A 20,552-nucleotide genomic window follows, 5' to 3' on the forward strand; every position below is an offset into this window, starting at 1 on the left:
GACGATGCGAGTTCCGTTTTGCCCGGTTTCATATCTGGAGCTGCAATAAGCTGTAGAAAATTTCCCTAAAATTGACTCTCAAAGACACTGAGGCGACGCATACGAAAAGCTTAACATAATCAAGTTGGGAAACTTATGTCACAGGTCACATTTTATTAGGTTCAAATTTTTTAAAAGAAACACGGCACGAGTTCTCATCTGTGCGATAAGGTCAAATGAATGCATCAAATGTATAACCGGGCGGGTAATCACGCAAGGGCCATACTGAGCAACGTTCAGTGGCGGAATAGGCTATGAGTTATTTCTTATAAAGTCGTCGCCTTTGTATTTCTCAACCATTAGAATAAGCACCCCGCATGGCTTCAAGGCAGCGCTGCATAAAAACCCATGGGTCACTTGTCTCTTGGCATGACAGTGTAGTTCAGCAGTCCGACATTACAATTTCGGCACTTCTAAAACCCCTATGGCATAAAAATAATTAGTCAAACTAACTACCTCACGTCTCGCAGTTTCCTTCTAAATTTCTCGTACTTCGTTAATTGTGAAGGATTTTTTTTTACTTTCTCATGCTTCCTGGATTGGGTACGCCACCCACCTCGGAAGATTCCACGATCACCTCATTTCTACAAATAAAGTTTATTCCTGCACTTCTCGTGCTTCACAACGAGAATGTGATGAATAAACATCGATATACGAACGTTTACTGACTGTCGCAGAATTGCATCGTGCACAACTATAACTTGATCGCTTTCGTCCCTGCCGCCACAGTGGTCTTTGCAGGCAGCAGCTAATGAAAATGAACGTCATGACAAAATTAAAACTTCTTCAACAAAAATATATCACTTTCAGCTACAAAACAAAACCGGCTACAGGCCCACTGTGCTAGCGTTCTGAAACCAATAGCGGGGACTTGTAGCAGTCGCGCGGAAAAGCCGGCCTGCCTTCCACGAACCCGAAGCACTTCGACCGCGTGCGGGCCAGAAGCGCCGTGCGGTGCCTCAATTGCTGCGGCGGAGTCTGGAACACGAGTCCCTTCCTGCCGCGCGGGTCGAAGCCGCAGGCGTAGCTGTGGTACCGGTGCCGCGACACCTTCCACTCCGAGTGCCACGATCGACACAGCTTCGAGAGTCGCTCGTGACTCAGAAACGACGCCTTCGGCAAGACCCGCTGGATCGCGTTCGCGTCGCACGAGTCCGAGGCGTTCGCGAGCACGACGGACACAGCCGCTACCGGAGGAAGCAGGTGGCACAGCGAACGACCGGGCGGAGTCTCGGTGAAACCGGAGGCCTTCTCGCTGGCGGCCATCATCCGGGAGGGCGAAGGCCACTCGCTGACGTTGCCAAGCACCGACGTGGTCGGGTAGAGCAGCAGCGACGCCGTGGCACCCAGGACCTCCTCGAGCACGCGCACCCTCGCCGCGTACCGCGCGGGCTGCGCATGCGCCGCTGCGTACGGCAGGAAGAATCCCAAAGTGCAGCCTGCCTTCTGCAGTTCAGCGGCGAGGTGCCTCACCGCCCGGACGAAACCTCGAGCGACGACGCTGCTTCCGTGGGACTCTGGCCACCACAGTCGAAGGCCAGCAAAGCGCTCGGACCGCGCCAGCAGCAGAGCGTTGCGGGCGAAGTCGGCCCTGGCCCGCTGACCTCCTGTTGCGAGGAGCCTCGGGAAGGCCGCGTCCCGCTCGCGGACTGCCACCAGCGTCGTTGGAGAGTGACGTTCGCCGACGTCAGGCCATCCGGTCGCCTCGCCGTGATTGCGCGACTTTGATTTAGTGACGCCTGTTCTGGAGGCCTCCGGTCGCAGGGTCATGTCGCCATGGAGGAGGTAGCAGCACCGGATCAGCAGGTCGCAGTGTTCGCTACCCGCTGGCATTGATTTCTGGCCCGTGATTTCAAAACTGTCGATCACGTCGTCACGGTGTGTATAGAGGCAGATGCTGCGAGTCAGTTCCGTGGTGCCGTGACGGGGACGTGCTGCCTTCGATGGCTTTCCGGCAATGTGCAGGTCGGTCGTGTGAAAGTCAAGAAAAAGACTCGCACCTGGAACCAAAAATTGGTGGCGAATGTTGGAGCAAATAAATGTGCGCAAGAAATTTAAAAAAAAACAGAGAGAGACAATTTGAAATGGATAAAGCCGAGACTGTAAGTGACGTCATAAATATCCAGTACCACATTAACTCACCATCGGTTGGTGTAACAGTCGGGGCCATAGTTTTTCGTACTGAGCCAGACTTTGCGGGTGTAAAAATTCCCTACGCTGAGCGCTTTCCTCGGGCAGGAGTTACGAATATCAGTTCTTGCCTAATTCTCCGCATACTGCATACTGCATACTTTTCTTGCTAATTTATTATATATAGAGGCGGGCGAATAATCTCAGTTTCGAATATGAATCGTATGTTACACGCGAACTTTTCTTATTCGTATTCTGAAATTTACTATTTCATATTTTCGAATGTCACTATTAACCCAATATTTCACTACAACCTACTGTTAAACTGCAGTAAGCGAAAGGTAGGTCTACTGTTACGCTAACGTTACTGGCCTGTCTGTTAAGCAAGGTATCTCAAGCTATCGAAATTGAAGCAAAGGCTAAATGTTTCGAAACAATGCAGCAACAAAGCTGGTCATGCAAGCTTTGTTCAAGGTTTATGCATAACCATCTACACGACAACTCGTGAGTTTCCCTTGTGGTCTACGATACGCAAGGAAACCGAGGGCCCTATTTTTATTAGTCATATCTTAAGAGGCCGAAAAACAGACAGAAAGGGCAGCATAGGGGAAGTTAGATATACTTATTAATTGAATTTAAAAGATGATAAATTATTGAAAACTGAAAGGGGATCAAAAAAACTGGCCGCAGGCGGGGCACAAACCGACATCTTCGCATTACGTGTACGATGCTCTTATCAATTGAGCTCCCACGGCACCGTTTTCCCATCCACTTTTTGGGGTACTAATGTTTATCTACTAGAACTAAACCTGGGGTTGTTAGCCATAACCTTGACGGCGGATGTGGAACATCCCCTTTTGGCGCAGGCATCTTTTTGGGTGAAGAGAACGGGTTAATAAAACGACACATGCTACCTGAAGGCATCAATGCTTCCGGATGCAAGGCCTCGGTATGTAACGAACGAGAAGAAAGGAAACCGAGGGTCCGTTTTTCATTAGTCACATAATGAGAAGCCAACAAACAGACACCACGGAGCATCATTTGTAAGAGCCTCGCACGCGTAATGCGAATACATGGCTTCGTGCCACACCTGGAGCCAGTTGTTTTTCATTCACTTTCATTTTCCATTGATTTATTACTTCTTTAATTCGATCAATAAGTACATGTAACTTCCCCTATGCTGTCCTCGGTGTCTTTGTTTGTCAGCTTTTTATGATATCCCTTGTAGTCGGTAATTTAGTGTGTCTTGTCATCTAGTTATGTAGCAGTTCGAGCTTTTACTCTGCAACCTGTAATGTTGTTTTCGAAATGCGCCATTTTACACGTGTCTACGGCACAGAACTGCTTCAAAAGCTTTTTCTTTCCTTTTTCTGTCCTTTTTGTACAACGCCTGAATTCTCTTCAACAAAAATTTGTTGGTATGCTAATCATTCAGCAGCCACTGATTCTTAGAAATATTGTTTGCAACCGGGCTCCGGTATTCGGGGAGTCCTTTTATTGACAATTAGTGATATTGCGTTTAAAGCTGCTCTTACTTGTCCGTAAGAGTTGCCTGCTGTTTTTCACTAGTCTGTACAAGTGTATCACCCAAATATACCGGAATTAATATTCCTGCTACAAATATTGTCATCATCATCAGCAGCAGCAGCAGCCTGTTTTATGTACACTGCAGGACGAAGGCATCTCCCTGCGATCTCCAATTACCCCTGTCCTTCACCAACCGATTCCAACTAGCGCCAGCGAATTTGTTCATTTCCTCGCTCCCCGTACTCTACTGCCGTCGTCGATTGCGTTTCCCTTCTCTTTGTATTCACATTCCGTAAACCTAATGGTCCAACGGTTATCTAACCGGCGCATTACATGACCTCCCCCGCTCAATTTTTTTCTCTTAATATCAATTAGAATATCGTCTATACCCGTTTGCTCTCTGATCTAAACAGCTCTCTTTCTGTCTCTTAACGTTATGCCAAGCAAGCTTCGTTCCATCGCTCTATGCGCTGTCCTTAACTTGTTCTCAAACTTCTCTGCCAGTCTCCAAGTCTCTGCCCCATATGTCAGCACTTGTAAAATGCACTGATTGTACATCTTCCTTCTCAATGATAATGGTGAGCTTCCAGTCAGGAGCTGACAATATCTGCCGTGTGCAATCCAACCCATTTTTATTCTCCTTTGAATTTCCCTCTCCCAATCAGGGCTCCCTGTGATTAATTGACGTAGGTAAACGTACTCCTTCACAGACTCTAGAGGCTGACTGGCGATCTTGAACTCTTGTTCCTTTGCCCGGCTATTCATCATTATCTTCATCTTCTGCATATTAATATTCAACCCCACTCTTACACTCTCTCTGTTAAGGTCCTCAATCATTTCTTGTAACTCGTCCGCGTTGTTGCTGAATAGAACAATGTCATCGGCAAACCGAAGGTTGCTGAGATAACCGCCGTCGATCCTTACTCCTAAGCCTTCCCAGTTTAATAGCTTGAATACTTCCAAGCACGCAGCGAATAGCATTGGAGAGATTGTGTCTCCCTGTCGGACCACTTTCTTTATAAGTGTCTGCCTGCTTTTCTTGTGTACAATTGAGGTAGCTGTAGAACCTCTGTAGATATTTTCCAATGTATTTACGTAAGCGTTCGGTACTCCTTAATGAAGGAGTACCTCTATGCCTCTATGCCTCTATGACTGCTGGTATCTCTACTGAATCAAATGCCGTTTCTTAATCTATGGAAGCCATATAGAGAGGCTGATTGTACTCTGGGGATTTATCAATAACCTGATTAATGGCATGGATGTGATCCATTGTAGAATATTCCTTCCTGAGGCCAGCCTGTTCCCTTGGTTGACTAAAGCCCAGTGTTGCCCTTATACTATTGGAGATAATTTTAGTAAATACTTTATAGAATACTGAAAATAAGCTAATGGGCATATAACTTTTCTATTATTTAACGTCCCCCTTTTGGGGGATTAGTATAAGGTTTGCGTCCTTACAGTTTTCTGGGACCATTGCAGTCGATAGAAACTTCGTATAAAGAGCCGCCAGTTTTCCAAGCACTATGTCTCTTCCATCTTTGATTAAATCGACTGTTATTCCATCTTCTCCTGCCGCTCTTCCTCGTTTCATGTCCTGCAAGGCCCTACTGACCTCATCGCTAGTTATAAAAGGGGTTTCTGTATCCTGTTCATTACTGTTTCTAATGGAGGTATCCTGACTCCTCTGGGTATTTTACAGGTCAGCATAGAATTCTTCCGCTCCTTTTACTATATCTTCGAGATTGCTGATGATATTACCCTGCTTATCTTTCAGTGCATGTGTGTTGGTTTGTCCTATGCCAAGTTTCTTTCTCACTGATTTCAGGCTGCGTCCATTTTTTACGGCTTCTTCAGTGTTTCTTACGTTATAGTTTCGTGTATCACTTATTTTGACCTTCTTGTTCAGTTTTGACAGTTCCGCGAAACTTATCATATCTCTTCAGTTCGACACTTTCATTCTTTGTTGTTTCTTTATTAGGTCCTTTGTTACATGGGAGAGATTGCCTACTGGTTGCCTTGGTGCCTTGCCTCCCACTTCAATTGCTGCCTCTGAAGCCAAGCTCATTTGCGGCTTCATTCATTACCTCTATGTCATCATCATCATCATCTCTCTGTTCTAAGGCTGCATATTTGTTTGCAAGTACCAGCCTGAATTTGTCTGCTTTTGCCCTTACTGCCTCTAGGTTGGCCTGTTTCTTCTTGACCAATTTTGCTCTGTCTTCAAATTGAGGTGAAGCTTAGCCCTCACTAAACTATGATCACTGTACTATACCCTACCGATCACTTCTACATCCTGCACTATGCTGGGATCAGCAGAAAGTATGAAGTCAATTTCATTTCTTGTTTCACGATTAGGGCTTTTCCAGGTCCACTTTCTGTTGCTACGCTTCTTGAAAAAGGTGTTCATTATTCTCAGCTTATTCCTTTCGGCGAATTCTACCAGCATCTCTCCTCTAGCGTTCCTAGAATCGACACCGTAGTTGGCAATTGCTTGTTCACCAGGCTTCTTTTTCCCCACTTTTGCATTGAAGTCGCCCATTACTACAGTATACTGAGTTTGCACTTCTCTCATCGCTAATTCAACATCTTCATAAAACTGATACACTTCCTCATCATCGTGACTGGATGTTGGAGCGTAGGCTTGTACTACCTTTAATCTATACCTCTTATTAAGTTGGATTACGAATACAGCTACCCTCTCATTATTGCTGTAGAATTCGTCAATGTTGCCCGCTATGTCCTTATGAATTGATTCCCGTATTGACCCCGGATTGACCCCGTATTGATTCGTCTCTGGGAGACCTCTATAGCAGAGGACATGTCCGTTATTCAGAAAGTATAAGCTTTATCAGTTCTTCTAATCTCACTAAGGCCGATGATATCCCAAACAATGTCTGATAGTTCCTCAAAGAGTCCTGCTAAGCTAGCCTCACTCGAGAGGGTTCGGTTGTTAAACGTTGCAAGGGTCAGTTTCTACTGGCGGCCTGTCCGGACACAGAGATTCTTAGCACCCTCTGCTGCGTTACAGTTCTGACCACCGTATTTGTCAGGCGCTCCGCAGCTGCTGAGGACTGAGGGCTATTGGGTAATTTAGTGAGTCAATTGGGAGGGAGTGGCGGAATCCTGCACCATGGAGGCCAGTTCCTGTTCTGGTGAGAGAGTGTCTTTGTTGAAGCTTAGTGGGCATTCCTAATTTGGTTGCACGTGGATTACTATAGCCCCACGCGCTCTCTTTTTCCGGTGTCAGGCGTCACTCCAAGCCTGCAGATGTAGTGCACTGGAGGAGGTGAACTTCAAGCTCACCATCGTCAAATTAAAAAAAAAAACCTTATAGAAGGATTCGAACTTCCGACTATGGTAACTGAGCATTCGACATAGCTCAGTCAGATAATCCCATAGGCGGCGGGGCTACTTTATTGCAGACAAGTACAGCCCAGAGGGCCCTACATGTCTAAAAACTTCGCCATCGCCTTCAGGAAAACACATCTATCACGGATGAATGAAAGAATATAAGTGCAAATGTAGAAGAAATAACAGGACGCAAACTACTTTTTTTAAGGAAATCTGTGAATGAACTTTGCAACTGTTGGCGCGTTACGGTATTTATTTCTTGTTATTTGCGTGCTACTGCAAGCCTTCATCACTTTTCTCTACCTTTAGCGCTGCAACTTTTTTTTTTGAGGGGGGGGGGGGGAGGGCTTTCATTAGAAAGTCAGTGCGAGCCATGTCGGTAGAGTCAGTTTAGGCCCATTTAGTATATCTGAAAAGCCTGAAAACATGCTTGAATTATCCGCGGTATAAGGGTTTTGATTATCGCGGCAGGTGACACGGCATAGTATTTCTCAATGGTTCCAACATCGTGGTTTAGGAGTCTCCCGGACGCAAGCGGCCATGAAATCGGCTAGATATACAATATATTTTCGGCGGAATTGAACAGCACTTAAAAGTTGTGTGGAAAAAAAAATTAGAAAATAAGAAAATATTCAGCGCTTAACGCGAATTCACTAGTCGCGCCTGGAGGGAGGTACATCAAACAGTTCACGATCTCGGCTGTCTGTCTCACGCATCGGAGAAGTCTATGCACTATTAAAGGGCCCCTCACCAGGCCCCACAGGAAATTTCGGTTATACGCTGGAAGTTATGTGTCCTCTAGGAAGCTTTCTGCCGCAAGAATTTTTCAAATCGGCTCATTAATAGCCGAGATAGAAATATTCCAGTGCCGCGAACCCATGATTTCAGGAGGCGAGCTCCACTGCCAAGCGATACACTCTCTCCACTCGCCCCGTCTAGGCTCCGCAAGCGAAATTCCTTCCCTGCGTTCTCCCATACCGGACCTAGAGGATCGCGTGACGCATACGTCATTGGCCACACGTTGATTTTTTTTCTCCTCACCTTCTTGCGGCGCGGTGCACTTCCGCTGACAGCGCCCACGCGAGCTGTTGCGTTTGTCTCGTTTCATGCAGCACACGATTTTGCGCGCCGTGCACGAGGACACCTGACTAGCGCTATAAGTCAGTGCTACACGAATACTGAGGCAGGCACAAGTGGATCACAGAGCATTATCCCGCCGCTGGAACACGGTATAAAATGACATAGTTTCGGTGTCCGCGCGCGCGACTGCACGCCGGTGTGGACAAGCAGACGAAACGGAACGACATCTCTCTTGTTGCGGTTCAAAGTACAACAAAAAACATGCAGACGTTCGGTTTCTGTGCTTTATTATTTCCCTAAGCTTTAATTCGTCTATTCAAGCAACGTATCACACAAATAACAGATGCTGGCTTGAATAATTCTCGAAGTCACGTGTCACCACGAGTGACGTCACAGTGCGAGTATGGGTACGTAGGCGCACTAGCGCGTGTACGTCGTCCTCCGGCTTCGAGCGCTGCAGCCGCGAGGACAAGAGAAATCAGCGTTGGGTTTAAAATTGCAGCTCTTTACGCGGCGCAGAGCGATGTAATACTTAGCAGACACGATCGTCAGCGCGCGTTGTGTGCACACAACTTGTCAACTCAAAATGGCCAGACCTGCACTGTAACATAATTTACACCCTTAAAAGTAAAAAGGGGTGTAAATGTGTCTATAACTCACCCCCTTAGGATGTTATCTATGTAACGGATACCCTAAGGGTGTGAGTTATAGACACATTTACACCCTTTTTTCACTTTTGAGGGTATAATTATTTTACAGTGTGGTGAGGGGCCCTTCAATGTACTTCATGTTTTCTCAATGTTGCCGGGTTCAAGACCCTCGTTATGTAATGAACGAGAATAAAAGGGGCCCGATTTTTATTAATATTGTCATGAGAAGCCAACAAACAAAGACAGCAAGGATAACATGGGATAAATTACTCGTACTTACAAACTGAACTAGAGAAATTGCATATATAACGGCAATGAAAGTGGACAAAAAGAAAAACTTGCTGCACGTGAACGATCCCGCGTAATGCGAATGCGTGCGGCCAATTCCCGCCTGCAGCAATTTGCTTTTTCGTCCACTTTCATTCTCAGTGATTTATCATTTCCTGAATTGAATTAGCAAGTATAAGTAATTTCCCCTATGCTATCCTTGGTGTCTTTGTGTGTTGTTTTCTTACTATATATATATATATATATATATATATATATATAAACGAGAAGGAAGGGGGTTAACCGAGGGTCCCGATTTTATTATTCATATCATAAGAAGCCAACAAACATTAACACAAAGGACAACATAGGGGAAATTACTTGTGCTTAATAAATGAAATAAAGAAAGGAAGAATTAATGGAAATTAAAGTGGATGAAAAAACAACTTGCCGCAGGTGGGAACCGAACCCACAGCCTTCGCATTTCGCGTGCGATGCTCTACCAATTGAGCTACCGCGGCGCTGTTTTCCCATCCACTTTCTCGGGTATTTATGTGTCCTAGTAGAACCCTGGGAGTGTTAGCCAGCGCCACCACACACAGACCTTGGCGGCGGACGTGGAACGTCCTTTTTGCCGCGGGCGTCACGCGAACGTGACACATAAACGTGACACATACTAAGACACATAAATACCCGAGAAAGTGGATGGGAAAACAGCGCCGCGGTAGCTCAATTGGTAGAGCATCGCACGCGAAATGCGAAGGCTGTGGGTTCGGTTCCCACCTGCGGCAAGTTGTTTTTTCATCCACTTTAATTTCCATTAATTCTTCCTTTCTTTATTTCATTTATTAAGCACAAGTAATTTCCCCTATGTTGTCCTTTGTGTTAATGTTTGTTGGCTTCTTATGATATGAATATATATATATATATATATATATATATATATATATATATATATATATATATATATATATATATATATATATATATATATATATATATATATATATATATATATATATATATATTGTGAAATATACCACGGTCGAGACGTAGCTTTATTCCAAAGTAAAATGGCGCCGATGCACACACGAACACGAGCCGAGATGATTGATGATGACTTTGTACAGATGAAGATAGAGTCTGGATAAATGCTTACACTAATTTCCCCCGTGGACGGAAGCGGCCAGCGTGGCCGCACATTAGATAGTGGAACGGAGATAATAGGGCTCCAGGCGGGAAACGGTCACGATCTCTGTTCCGCGTCAGCGTCGGTCAGTTGGAGCATCAACGGGTGTAACGCGATAGTTCACCGGCGACGCCTGCTCTATAACTTTGTAGGGGCCAATTTATCGAGACTCAAGCTTCTCACATAAACCGGCTGTTCGTGCAGGTGTCCATAGGAGCACATCGTCCCCAGGGCGGTAGGAAACGACGCGGTGAGAAGCATCGTACCGATGTGTGCGATCGTCTTGGCTGGCTTCAGTGTTCACACGGGCGCGACGATGACATTGGGCAAGACGAGACACAAGCTGGTCGCAAATTAATGGTGTAGCGTTGACGGGGCCAGAGAAGAAAGGAACGTCGAGTGATGAGGTGACGTATACTAACAAAAACGGAGAGTATCCGGTGGTCCATTGAACAGACATGTTGTATGTAAATGTTACAAATGGGAGAATCGCATCCCAGTTGCGATGGTCAGGTTGAATATACATGGATAGCATGTCGCACAGCGTGCGATGAAATCGCTCTGTTAGGCCGTTGGTTTGAGGGTGGTAGCTAGACGTTGTCTCGTGCCCGGTGTTGGACGCTTGCAGAACTTGATTAAGAGTGCTTGAAATAAATGTCTTGCCTCGGTCGCCTAAAAGAACGTGAGGCGCCCGTCACGTAAGTAGATAACCTGCAAGAAGAAGGCCGCTACTTCTGAGGCAGCTCATGAACGCATTGAGGCTGTTTCAGCGTACCGGGTCAAGCGGCCAACAGCAGTGACGATCCACCTGTTGCAGTCTTGAGAAGGTGGGAGTGGCCCAAAAAGGTCAATGCCGACGACAGAGAAGGGTTCTGCTGGACAAGGAAGTGGTTGTAGCGTCCCGACCGGAGCAGTAATAGGTCCCTTACGGCGTTGGCAAAGCATGCACGAGGCAACATATCTAGCTATGCTCGTGGAAAGATCTGGCCAAAAGAATCGGCTGCGTATGCGCTCGTGTGTTTTGTGGTAGCCCAAGTGGCCTGACGTATACATATAGGGTCATCGTGTGAGGCCTGCAGAACTGCAGCGCGAAGAAAGCCCGATAGAACAGGAACCCATCGATGGCCTTCCGGGTGAAAAATGTACCGGTAGAGCACGTCGTCTTCGAACTTGAACAGTTTGAGCTGTTTCCGTAGCGTCGCATTGGGTGGAGATGAAACACCGCTACGGCGATTGATGATACCACGGCAATAAGAATCGGCGCGCTGGTGAGTGGAAAGCCCTGAAGGGCGGTTTGATGGAGTTGAGGAAGAAATCGGTGTAATAGACAATGCGTCCTCCGTGCGGCCAATTTCACAAGGTGATGTGATGTGCTCCCATGATGGTGGTAATGGGCATCGTGAAAGAGCATCGGCACCTTGGTGCTTCCTTCGGGACTTGTATATGACATCGAAATCATAAGCTTGTAATCGGAATTTCGAGCGGCCAAGGCGTCCAGACAGGTTTTTGATTGTCGACAACCAACATAGGGCATGGTGGTCGGTCACAACTGTGAAATGTCGACCGTGGAAATTTGGACGAAATTTCTGAATGGACCAGACAACAGCCAAGCACTCTTGTTCGGTTATCGAGTACTTTTCCGCGGAAGTGAGAACGCGGCTTGCATATGCAACAACCTTTTCGCAAAATTCGTGGTCACGCTGCAGCAGTATGGCACCAATCCCTTCACCACTGGCGTCAGTATGCAGTAATGTGGGCGCCTTGTCATCAAAATGACAAAGAACAGGTGGAGATGTTAGTGAGCGCTTGAGTTCTTGGAACGCGGCTTCACACTGATCGTTCCAATCGAAGGAACTGGAACTAGCAAGGAGCTTGTGGAGGGGCGAGGCAATGCTGGCGAAGTTCCGGATAGAACGTCGAAAGTATGAGGCGAGTCCAATGAAGCTGCGCAGTTCTTTTGCACGAAGTGGGCGTGGAAAGTTGAGCACTGCGGAAATTTTGTCCGGATCTGGCTGGATGTCGTCTTTGCTAACGAGATGATCCAGGGCTTTAATCGTTGTGCTAGCGAAATGACTTTCTCGTGTTTAGTTGAAGTCCGGCATTAGAAACGCATGTGCTCTTTTCATCTAAGCGTTGTAGATGGTTTGTGAAAGTCGAGGAAAACACGACGATGTCGTCCAGGTAACACAGACAAATTTTCCACTTGAGGCCGCGAAGAGCAGTGTCGATCATTCTTTCAAATGTGGCGGGAGCATTGCATAGACTGAAAGGCATTACGTTAAACTCGTAAAGACCATCCGAAGTAGAAAAGCCAGTCTTTTCTTTGTCTGCTTCGTGCTTTGGAATTTGCCAGTATCCGGAGCGAAGATCAAGGCTGGAAAAGTATTGCGCGCCTTGCAAAGAATCAAGGGCGTCATCGATACGGGGCATCGGATATACATCCTTACGGGTGATCTTGTTTAGCGCACGGTAGTCAACACAAAATTGTACCGATCCATCCGTCTTCTACAATAAAACGACGGGTGATGACCAAGAACTGGCGGAGGGACGTATGATGTTTCATTTCAGCATATCGGCGACGTTCTCCTCGATAATCTTGCGTTTGGCCAAAGAGGCTCGGTAGGGACGACGGCGTACAATAGTCTGGTCATCGGTGTCGATACGATGGAAGGCAACGGAAGTCTGTCCGAGTGACGAAGTATCCATATCAAAGGAGGCCTGATGCTTCATGAACAATTTTAGCAACGCTTCACTCTGAGCAGCAATAAGGTCAGGCCTTATCACGGAAGCAAGGGCAGATGAAGCAAATTTGCCCTGTTGAGGAAGAGCTTGCGAGGCGGCAAGAGGAAGCAGGGAGACTGGTTGGGTATCCACACAACAGGTCACTGCGAAGCCTTGAGCTCGGAGGATTGTCTCAGTGGTCGCGTTTAAAGCGATGATTAATGCAGAGCTTTCTTTGAACCGCACCAGGCAGGAAGCGAAGACAATCCCACGGGCAAGACAGCGGCCGTAAGGAGTGATGATCACGTCGCCATTGGTGATGTCCGTAGAAGCGAGACTTATGATTTGCTCGTGGCCGGGAGGCAGTACAGAATCGGCAGCAGTGAGAAAACGCAGTCGTGGCTCCTCGGCACTCCCGCTGCGATGATTTGCTTCGATCATATGGACTGCACGTTGATGGAAAGAAATTAAAGCGGACGCTGACGAGAGGAAGCCCCAACCTATAATTATTTCGTGAGCGCAAGGGAATAAAATCGCGAACCTAATTTGATGACGGATACTATCAATGAAGACGCGTGCTGTACTTGGGCTGACGGTCGTATGATTGCTCCATTAGCCCCACTCAGGGATTAACCAATATAAGGCGGGTTCACTTTCCGGAGACGAGATCACAGGTCCGCACGCATAACAGATATAGTAGCTCCCGTGTCAATCAGAGCTAACAAACGCACACCCTCCACAGGCACCAGTAACATGTTCGAAGGACGTTCAGGAGGACTTGGAGCACTTCGCGGCGATGCAGTTTTTTCTCCAAAAACTGCACTAGTTAGTTTTCCGGTGGGTGGACGTGGAGTTGGAAGATAGGCCGAAGTGGCGAAACAGAACGTCGGAGCGGCGATGGGGAGCGGCGTCTCGAGGCACGTGTGTTTAGTGCGGTGTTGGAGAAGTCGGCCGGAGATGGAGATCGGCGAACGGGAGGATTATCTTCATAAGTGCGGTAAACGCGAGGAGGTGGCTCATCGCGTTCAAAGGCAGCGTAACCACGACGTTCGTCTTGCTGGCGGCGTCGGCAAAACCGGGAGATATGTCCTCGAAAGCCGCAGTAATAGCAGATAGGCCGCGACGAACGCCAGGCAGAGTAGTGAAGCTGGTTCGGAGCTCGGGCGACTAAAGTTACCAGGATCGTGAGCAGACGCAGGTGGTGTGATTGGAGACGACGCGGCTGGCATTGCAGCAACCTGGGCGTAAGAAGTCGGTTGTGGGCAAGGAGAAGCGTTGGTATGGTGGGCATTCTGCAGGGGGGTCCAATTCCTCCTTAATAGTGCCGCGCAGGTCAGTAGAAGCAAGTTGGACGTCAGCGCTGCTGCAAGGGGGTGAGCCACGCGCTTGCAATTCCTCGCGAATTATGGCTCTAATGATAAACCGGAGCTCACTACTGTTAGCCAGGAGGTTGTTGGAAAAGTCCGGTTGCAAGCGGATCGATTGCAGGGCGTCGAGGCGCTGACAGACGGAGACGACGTCCGACACCGTCGAAGGGTTTTGAGCGGCGAGTGTATTGAAGGCAGTAGGCCCTATACCCGTGAGAGAGGCACAAAGGAGAGATGCCTCGACCTGCACCACTAGTGTATCGCAGGTGTGAAGAGAAAGCCGAATTTAATATAAAAAAGAAGGTGTCGCACGCGGTCAGGTTCTGGCATGGCACTGTCGACACGGCGGCAAAGCGCGAGGATATCCTCAATGTACGAGGTACATGAGTCGCCATAATGCTGGACGCGCTCAGACAGCCTCCTTTTCGCAACTTCCGAACGAACCGTGGGTGTGCCAAAAATCCACCGTAGCTGCTCCCTGAAAGAGGACCAATCAAGGAAGTCTCTCTCGTGATTCAGGAACCATGTCTTGGCTACTTGAGTGACGTAAAATGGTACGTTGTTTAACCTCGAAGTCTCGTTCCAGTTGTTGTATTCGCTGACACGATCGTAGTCGTCGAGCCAGTCTTCAACGTCCTCACCAGGCAAGCCAGAGAAGATTTCAGGATCGCGATACCGGTTGTTGGCAGGGCTGGGAGCGGGGGTGGCTGGCACTGGAACCGAGATGGTGGACGCTGCGGTCTGGTCTTGCGACATGGCGGCCTTTTGGCGTAAACGGCGTCCCGAACGTAGCTCCAGGAGAGATCTTGAAGTGGATTGAGGTCGAAGGGATCTTAAGGCGCCTCCACCACTTTAAATACCACGATCGAGACGACACTTTATTCCAAGAAGGAAAAAATGGCGCCGATGCAAAAACGAACACGAGCCGAGATGATTGATGATGACTTTGTACAGATGAAGATAAAGTGCGCATAAATGCTTACAACATATATCTGGTTGTTTTTTCCAGGAAAAAACAAAAGCCCGCGAAATACGCGAAATACGAAATAGATGCGCACTCGCACGCCGCTACTCAAGCGCCTACAAGCAACCATTAAAAGATACGCGGCTGCATTCTCTTATCGCCGCATCGTGCAAGGCTCCGCTACGCTTATCAATGCGTCAGCGGCGTGTTCTCTTGATGCCGCGACCATCACATATAGCGTGAAGCGCTGTATGGAGCTTCGGCCGCTAGTAAAGCCGTGCATCCGTGGCTAGACGTTTGGGAACGCTTGAGTAGCGGCGCGCGAGAGCGTATCTATTTCGTGTTTTGGATGTCTCGCGCGCCTTTGTTTTTTCTCGGTAAAACCTACGAGGCAAAGCTGAGAACTAAACAAATACTTGATTCGGAGGTTATTTTAGGTGCCCAAAAACTTTGTAATTGATATGTTTGCGATTCAAGCAGTAATTAAGAGTTCACTAATTAAAAGTAATTAAATAAGTAATACTTCATGATGAAAAAAATACTGGCCGAAAGTACGTATACGACTACGGCTACTACGACTACGATGTCTCTAGTGTTCTTGGGTATTTTTAAAATCTTGGTCCAAATTAGCTACTCGGGGCAAAAAGGTCAGCAGTACCGTCTTATTTTTTACCTTGCACGGCGCCTACTCAATCGTGAACATTTTTTTTTTTCGATTCGAAATATTCACCGCAAAGGAAGGATAAAATCTGGAAAGCAGTTTCATTGCGTTCAATGCGACAGTCAGCAAGAAATTATGCGCCACAGTATAGCGCCTCCCGTGAAGAAGGCCACAGCAGCGGCACCAAATAATCAATTTCTTCTTCATCGTATGTCCGAGCTATAATCGATGAGAAACTCAGAATTAGGCGCAAGCTTCGCCCTCAATAAAGAACCGCACACGCGCCTGCGTGCTCGAGAATACAGTTACCAGAGAGACGCCGCTATTCCAAGAAATTCGTCCTGGCGGCACCGGCAGGGGTGAACGTATATCTATACGAACTCCTTTTGAATATAAGCAACGTTCTCGTATTTGCCACTACGTTCACATCTCGTCATCACTGAGGCCTACATGAGTGTTTCATACTTGTCAAGCTGCGAGCTTTAACATTCGTAAGGTGTCAATTGCCGAGGTAGTGGAGCTGGGAATTAAATACATTTTCTTTAGGCCTTGCCCCATGCAAAAGTCTTTTCATAAATACTTGCACACTTTATTAAGGATTCTTTAACTTTCCACGCAGCGCAAAGCAACGACAAACTTTGTGCAGCAAATAGCCAGATGCAGCGCACAGATTTTAGATCACTAGTGAATGTTGCCGTGACTCCTTCGCAAGTTTGTCTGTATAAACGTGCTCGAGTCAAGTACCCCACTTGAATGATTTCCCCGTGCGTCGAAGGAATTCAAACGGAGGGTTCGGGGACCTATACAAACGAAGCATACTTGCAAAGAAAAATTATTTTTCGTAAAATTTTACTCAACGTCGGAAAATTATAAAATTAACCCAAATTCGGAAACATTACCAAAATTCGGGAGGGTCAGCAGGTATATAGGGTGCTTTCCAATTCTTGACATCACTGAAAGCAGTCTGCTTTGACTGATAACAAAACAGGTTCGAGGCCGAGTAAATGACTGAATGAAAGGAATAAATGATTTGTAACTCGTCTCTGCATCCTGACGGTACCTCGAATCGAAAAGAAAAGCTACGCAAAGCAAATATTATGCCGGTGTATTAAAACGTTTCCGTCTGAAAACATGCGGAAAAGAAAACGTCGCTCACTTTCACCACAAAGGGCGACTAAGTTTTCTTCTGCGAAAGCGAACTTCGCGTCGAGTTTCCGAGCACTTTTTCCAGCATGCAGCCAGCTTGTTTACACGTCAACGTGCAGACTGCAGCGTTGATTTCGAAGCTGTCGTCGCGAAACTCTCTTTTGCGAACCTCGTCTGATCTGGCACGAGGCTAAACGTCGCTGCTGTCGGGTGCATGCGGTGCCTGCACTTAGGCGCCGAACTCGGGTATCGGTGCACTCCTGCAGCGAGTTCACATTTCCTTAGCCCTAAAAACATGGCGCCATAACGATCGCCCCCTCACCTTCGTCGCCCGGCTCTTCTGCGCCCTCTTCGTCCGTCCCTGGCGGTGCGCCGTTCGCGGTGTTACGCCACCGGATGGCGCTGTCGGTGGCCTCGTTGTCACGGATGCCGGCGTCGCGGTTTTTGAGGTACTTCCAGAACCACGTGACGAACACGGTGAACACGAGGAGCAGCATGACGACCAGCACCGCCATGATCCAGATGGTCCAGAAGGATCCGGGCCGCCGCGTGTCGTCTGCCGCCGGGATGGCGGGGTCGGCGACCGCGGAGCTGGCCGTGCACCACGAGATTCGGCGGCCCTTCGGCTTTCCGCCACCGCTGGTGAGTCACCGGGGGAACCGCGCATTGTTTTTTTACATTCGTGCGATGTTCGTGCGTAAACTTTGCCAATAATACTAGCAAACTGGGCGAGATGGTAGCGTTTCGTGTTTGAAAAGGCACGTCATACGAGGAACAAGAAGGGAGACAGGACAGACGACACGACTACAACTGAACGTTTGCCGGAAATACCGAAGTTACTTAGGCAACACTGTACGAAGACACTGCACGCGCGCCATCCCCGACGTCCCCTTCACTCACTTTACTTGTTGGATAAAACATGGCGCATACGTCCTCTTTACCTTCTCCACCTGTTCCCTCGTTCTAAACGCCCTTTTAAACATTCATCGTTATCTACCGTTTTCTACATAGTAATTCTTTATCGACACTTAAGTAGTGAATAAAACGCTGACTATATGTTGAGTATGTGGACCTTCACGCCCTGCGTGAGCTCGGCATAGTCAAAGGTTCACGCAAGAAAAGTTACTGGGTACGTCGGCCTCTCTGCAGCGAACAGAACCACATGACCTGCAAAGGACCATATGGCCATTAGAAATACTGTAGAAAAGTATATAAAAAAAGCTATACGAGCCCCTCAAATGAAATAAGGTAGGCCCGTGTGGTGGTGGTAGAGCTGGGCACATGCTCGTGCCGCGTCTGTTTCCAGTCAGAAAAGGGACACCCGTAATGTATACCATACACACACCTGTTAGGAAATTCAGAGAAACTGGTTTGGCAATATACTTATTGGCATCATCAAGAAGAAGATGGCGTCGCTGCGCGTACAGACGATCTACGCTCTTTCTTGTTTGCGTGTTTCAAAGAGTAGACAAGTTCTTTTTTCATGAAACCCGGTGCCGAAAGTACCGCCAACGTACCCGGGTATGGCGATGATGGGGCGAACTCTGGGGTCGCGCTGGTCGAGTCCCACGAACTCGAACTCGGTGACCTGCGGTGTCTGCTGGCCGGACGCGGCCGGCGTGGCGCCCGCGTAGAAGTAGCTCTGGTAGCGCGGGTCCCAGTACACCTCCAGGGGAGACCAGTCGCGCGTCGCCGCAGCCGCGTCCATTTCGGCGCATATCTTGGGCCGCCTGTGCCTGAGCGGCACCTGGTTCGCTGACCGGGGCATTCTTCTTCTTCCTGTCCTTCTCTCCTGGTCGATGCCACTTGCCCACTGCGAGAGCGTCGGACGCCGCGCGCGCGCGCGCAATTGGAACGAACGAGGTGGGCCTGGGACTAAAAGATCTAAAGATGCGTACACGTCTATAGAGCAACCGAGCGAAATCAAAAATTTAAACCATATATAAAATTTCAATGAGGGTGCAACTTATATTACTCAGGTAAGGGCGACGAACCGGCGACAGGTTAGCGTAACATGAGGTCACTGTTCATTACCGGCTGATCTCGCCGCGCACTTTACTTTTTAAGCTCGAACGCTCAAATTGTTAACTCCCTTATTTCTTGTGCACCTAATTTAGCCACCCGATTCATGGCCAATCCCCCAACGTGGGTACGTGCCACAGCCACTCAGAACAACAACAGCATCCGTCCTCCGCAGTCTACATGGAGATGCTCCATCCCGCTGTCCATAGCGCTCCGATAGCTTCCCTCTCCACTCTGCTTAGACGTTCAGGCACATGAATATCATGTACAAATTCTTTATGCTGCTTACGAAATAAAATGCTTTGCAGGAAGGTTCACACTGCACGAATACAAAATTTTTCATCGTGGACAGGTCCATGCAAAAGCCTTTTGGCAAACTTCTTAAATAAAAATAAGAACCCTCCAACTATCGTCGAGGGCTGGGGCAAGGGCAAGCTGTGCGAGCTTGACGCCATTCCCTTCCTCTTGGTCCTTCGACGGGCGCCGGTCGCGTGTCCAAGTAATTCAACGCATTTAAGTTCACGCTCCTCCGCAATGCACCAAAAATTGCGTGCGCATAAATAGCTGGCTTGACAGCTTTGGACAACAAAGATGAAAGCTTCCAAAAGCTGACTTCTATAACATGGAAAACAACAGACCGAACCTACGGCGCAACCTTTTTCATGTGCAGAATAATAAATTTCAGGAAACGATATGTACGAAGCGCATTTGCTAAGGTATCCAAAATGAGGAGAAGGAATAAACTTTATTAGCAGAAATGAGCCGACGGTAAAATCGCCCGAGGTGGGCGGCGTCGCTAGTCCAGGATGCCGTGAGCCTGAGCCAAGCTTTCTTTTTTCTTTTTTTTTCTGGCGGATGACCTTTTCGTCTTTTAACCATTACATAAATATCGGAACATCACTCAGAAATCTCACAGCCAATACGCCAATATGTTTTACTTGCACGTGCCAAAGGTTACCGACGACCAGCGCCGTTTCGCGGCAGGCCTTAACCCCTCCTGACCACAGTTACGATCCTGTTGTTATCAAGGGGACAACCAGGCAAGCATACAACGTTCGGCGCACCCATAACGTCATCGTGTGAAAGAGATTCTCATCGAATATGTTTTTGCAGAAAGTGATTTCCTTTCGTGACTCACCAGTGCTTTTTTATAGCTCTATCCTAAGACAAGAATAAGATTCATAAACGCGTAATCGCTTATTTGGCTACCTTTAGTACGCCTTGCCTGCATCCGTATGCAAGACCTCAAGTGTTCTACTCTCCGTTATGTAGCTCCTGCTTGAATCACATATCATCCTCGTCGCGAGTAGGTATTTGCTTTTTTCTTTTCAAGAAATGAGATTACTAAAATTGAAAGAAGTAAGAGCCGGATGCAATATGATTCAAACAACATCGTCGACAAGTGAAGTAGGAAACTTTAGCACACGTCAGCAGTGAT

The 20,552-nt window shown here is 47.7% G+C and overlaps 1 protein-coding gene and 2 non-coding genes across 3 annotated transcripts; 1 reads left to right on the forward strand and 2 right to left on the reverse strand.

Annotated features, from left to right (window-relative positions):
* Positions 1-806: 806 nt before the first annotated feature.
* On the reverse strand, positions 807-18,880 carry LOC139059308 (uncharacterized). Its single transcript, XM_070537530.1, has 3 exons — positions 18,610-18,880; positions 17,415-17,731; positions 807-2,039 (listed from the first exon to the last, which is right to left on the reverse strand). Exons 1-3 carry the CDS (start codon positions 18,858-18,860, stop codon positions 883-885), a joined length of 1,725 nt encoding a protein of 574 aa, XP_070393631.1. The 5' UTR covers positions 18,861-18,880; the 3' UTR covers positions 807-882.
* On the reverse strand, positions 9,493-9,565 carry TRNAS-CGA (transfer RNA serine (anticodon CGA)). The gene has a single exon. It is a non-coding gene; the product is annotated as a tRNA-Ser (tRNA).
* TRNAS-CGA (transfer RNA serine (anticodon CGA)) lies at positions 9,763-9,835 on the forward strand. The gene has a single exon. It is a non-coding gene; the product is annotated as a tRNA-Ser (tRNA).
* Positions 18,881-20,552: the final 1,672 nt, after the last annotated feature.

This window comes from Dermacentor albipictus, chromosome 1, assembly GCF_038994185.2.
Source record: "Dermacentor albipictus isolate Rhodes 1998 colony chromosome 1, USDA_Dalb.pri_finalv2, whole genome shotgun sequence".
Lineage (NCBI taxonomy): Eukaryota > Metazoa > Arthropoda > Arachnida > Ixodida > Ixodidae > Dermacentor > Dermacentor albipictus.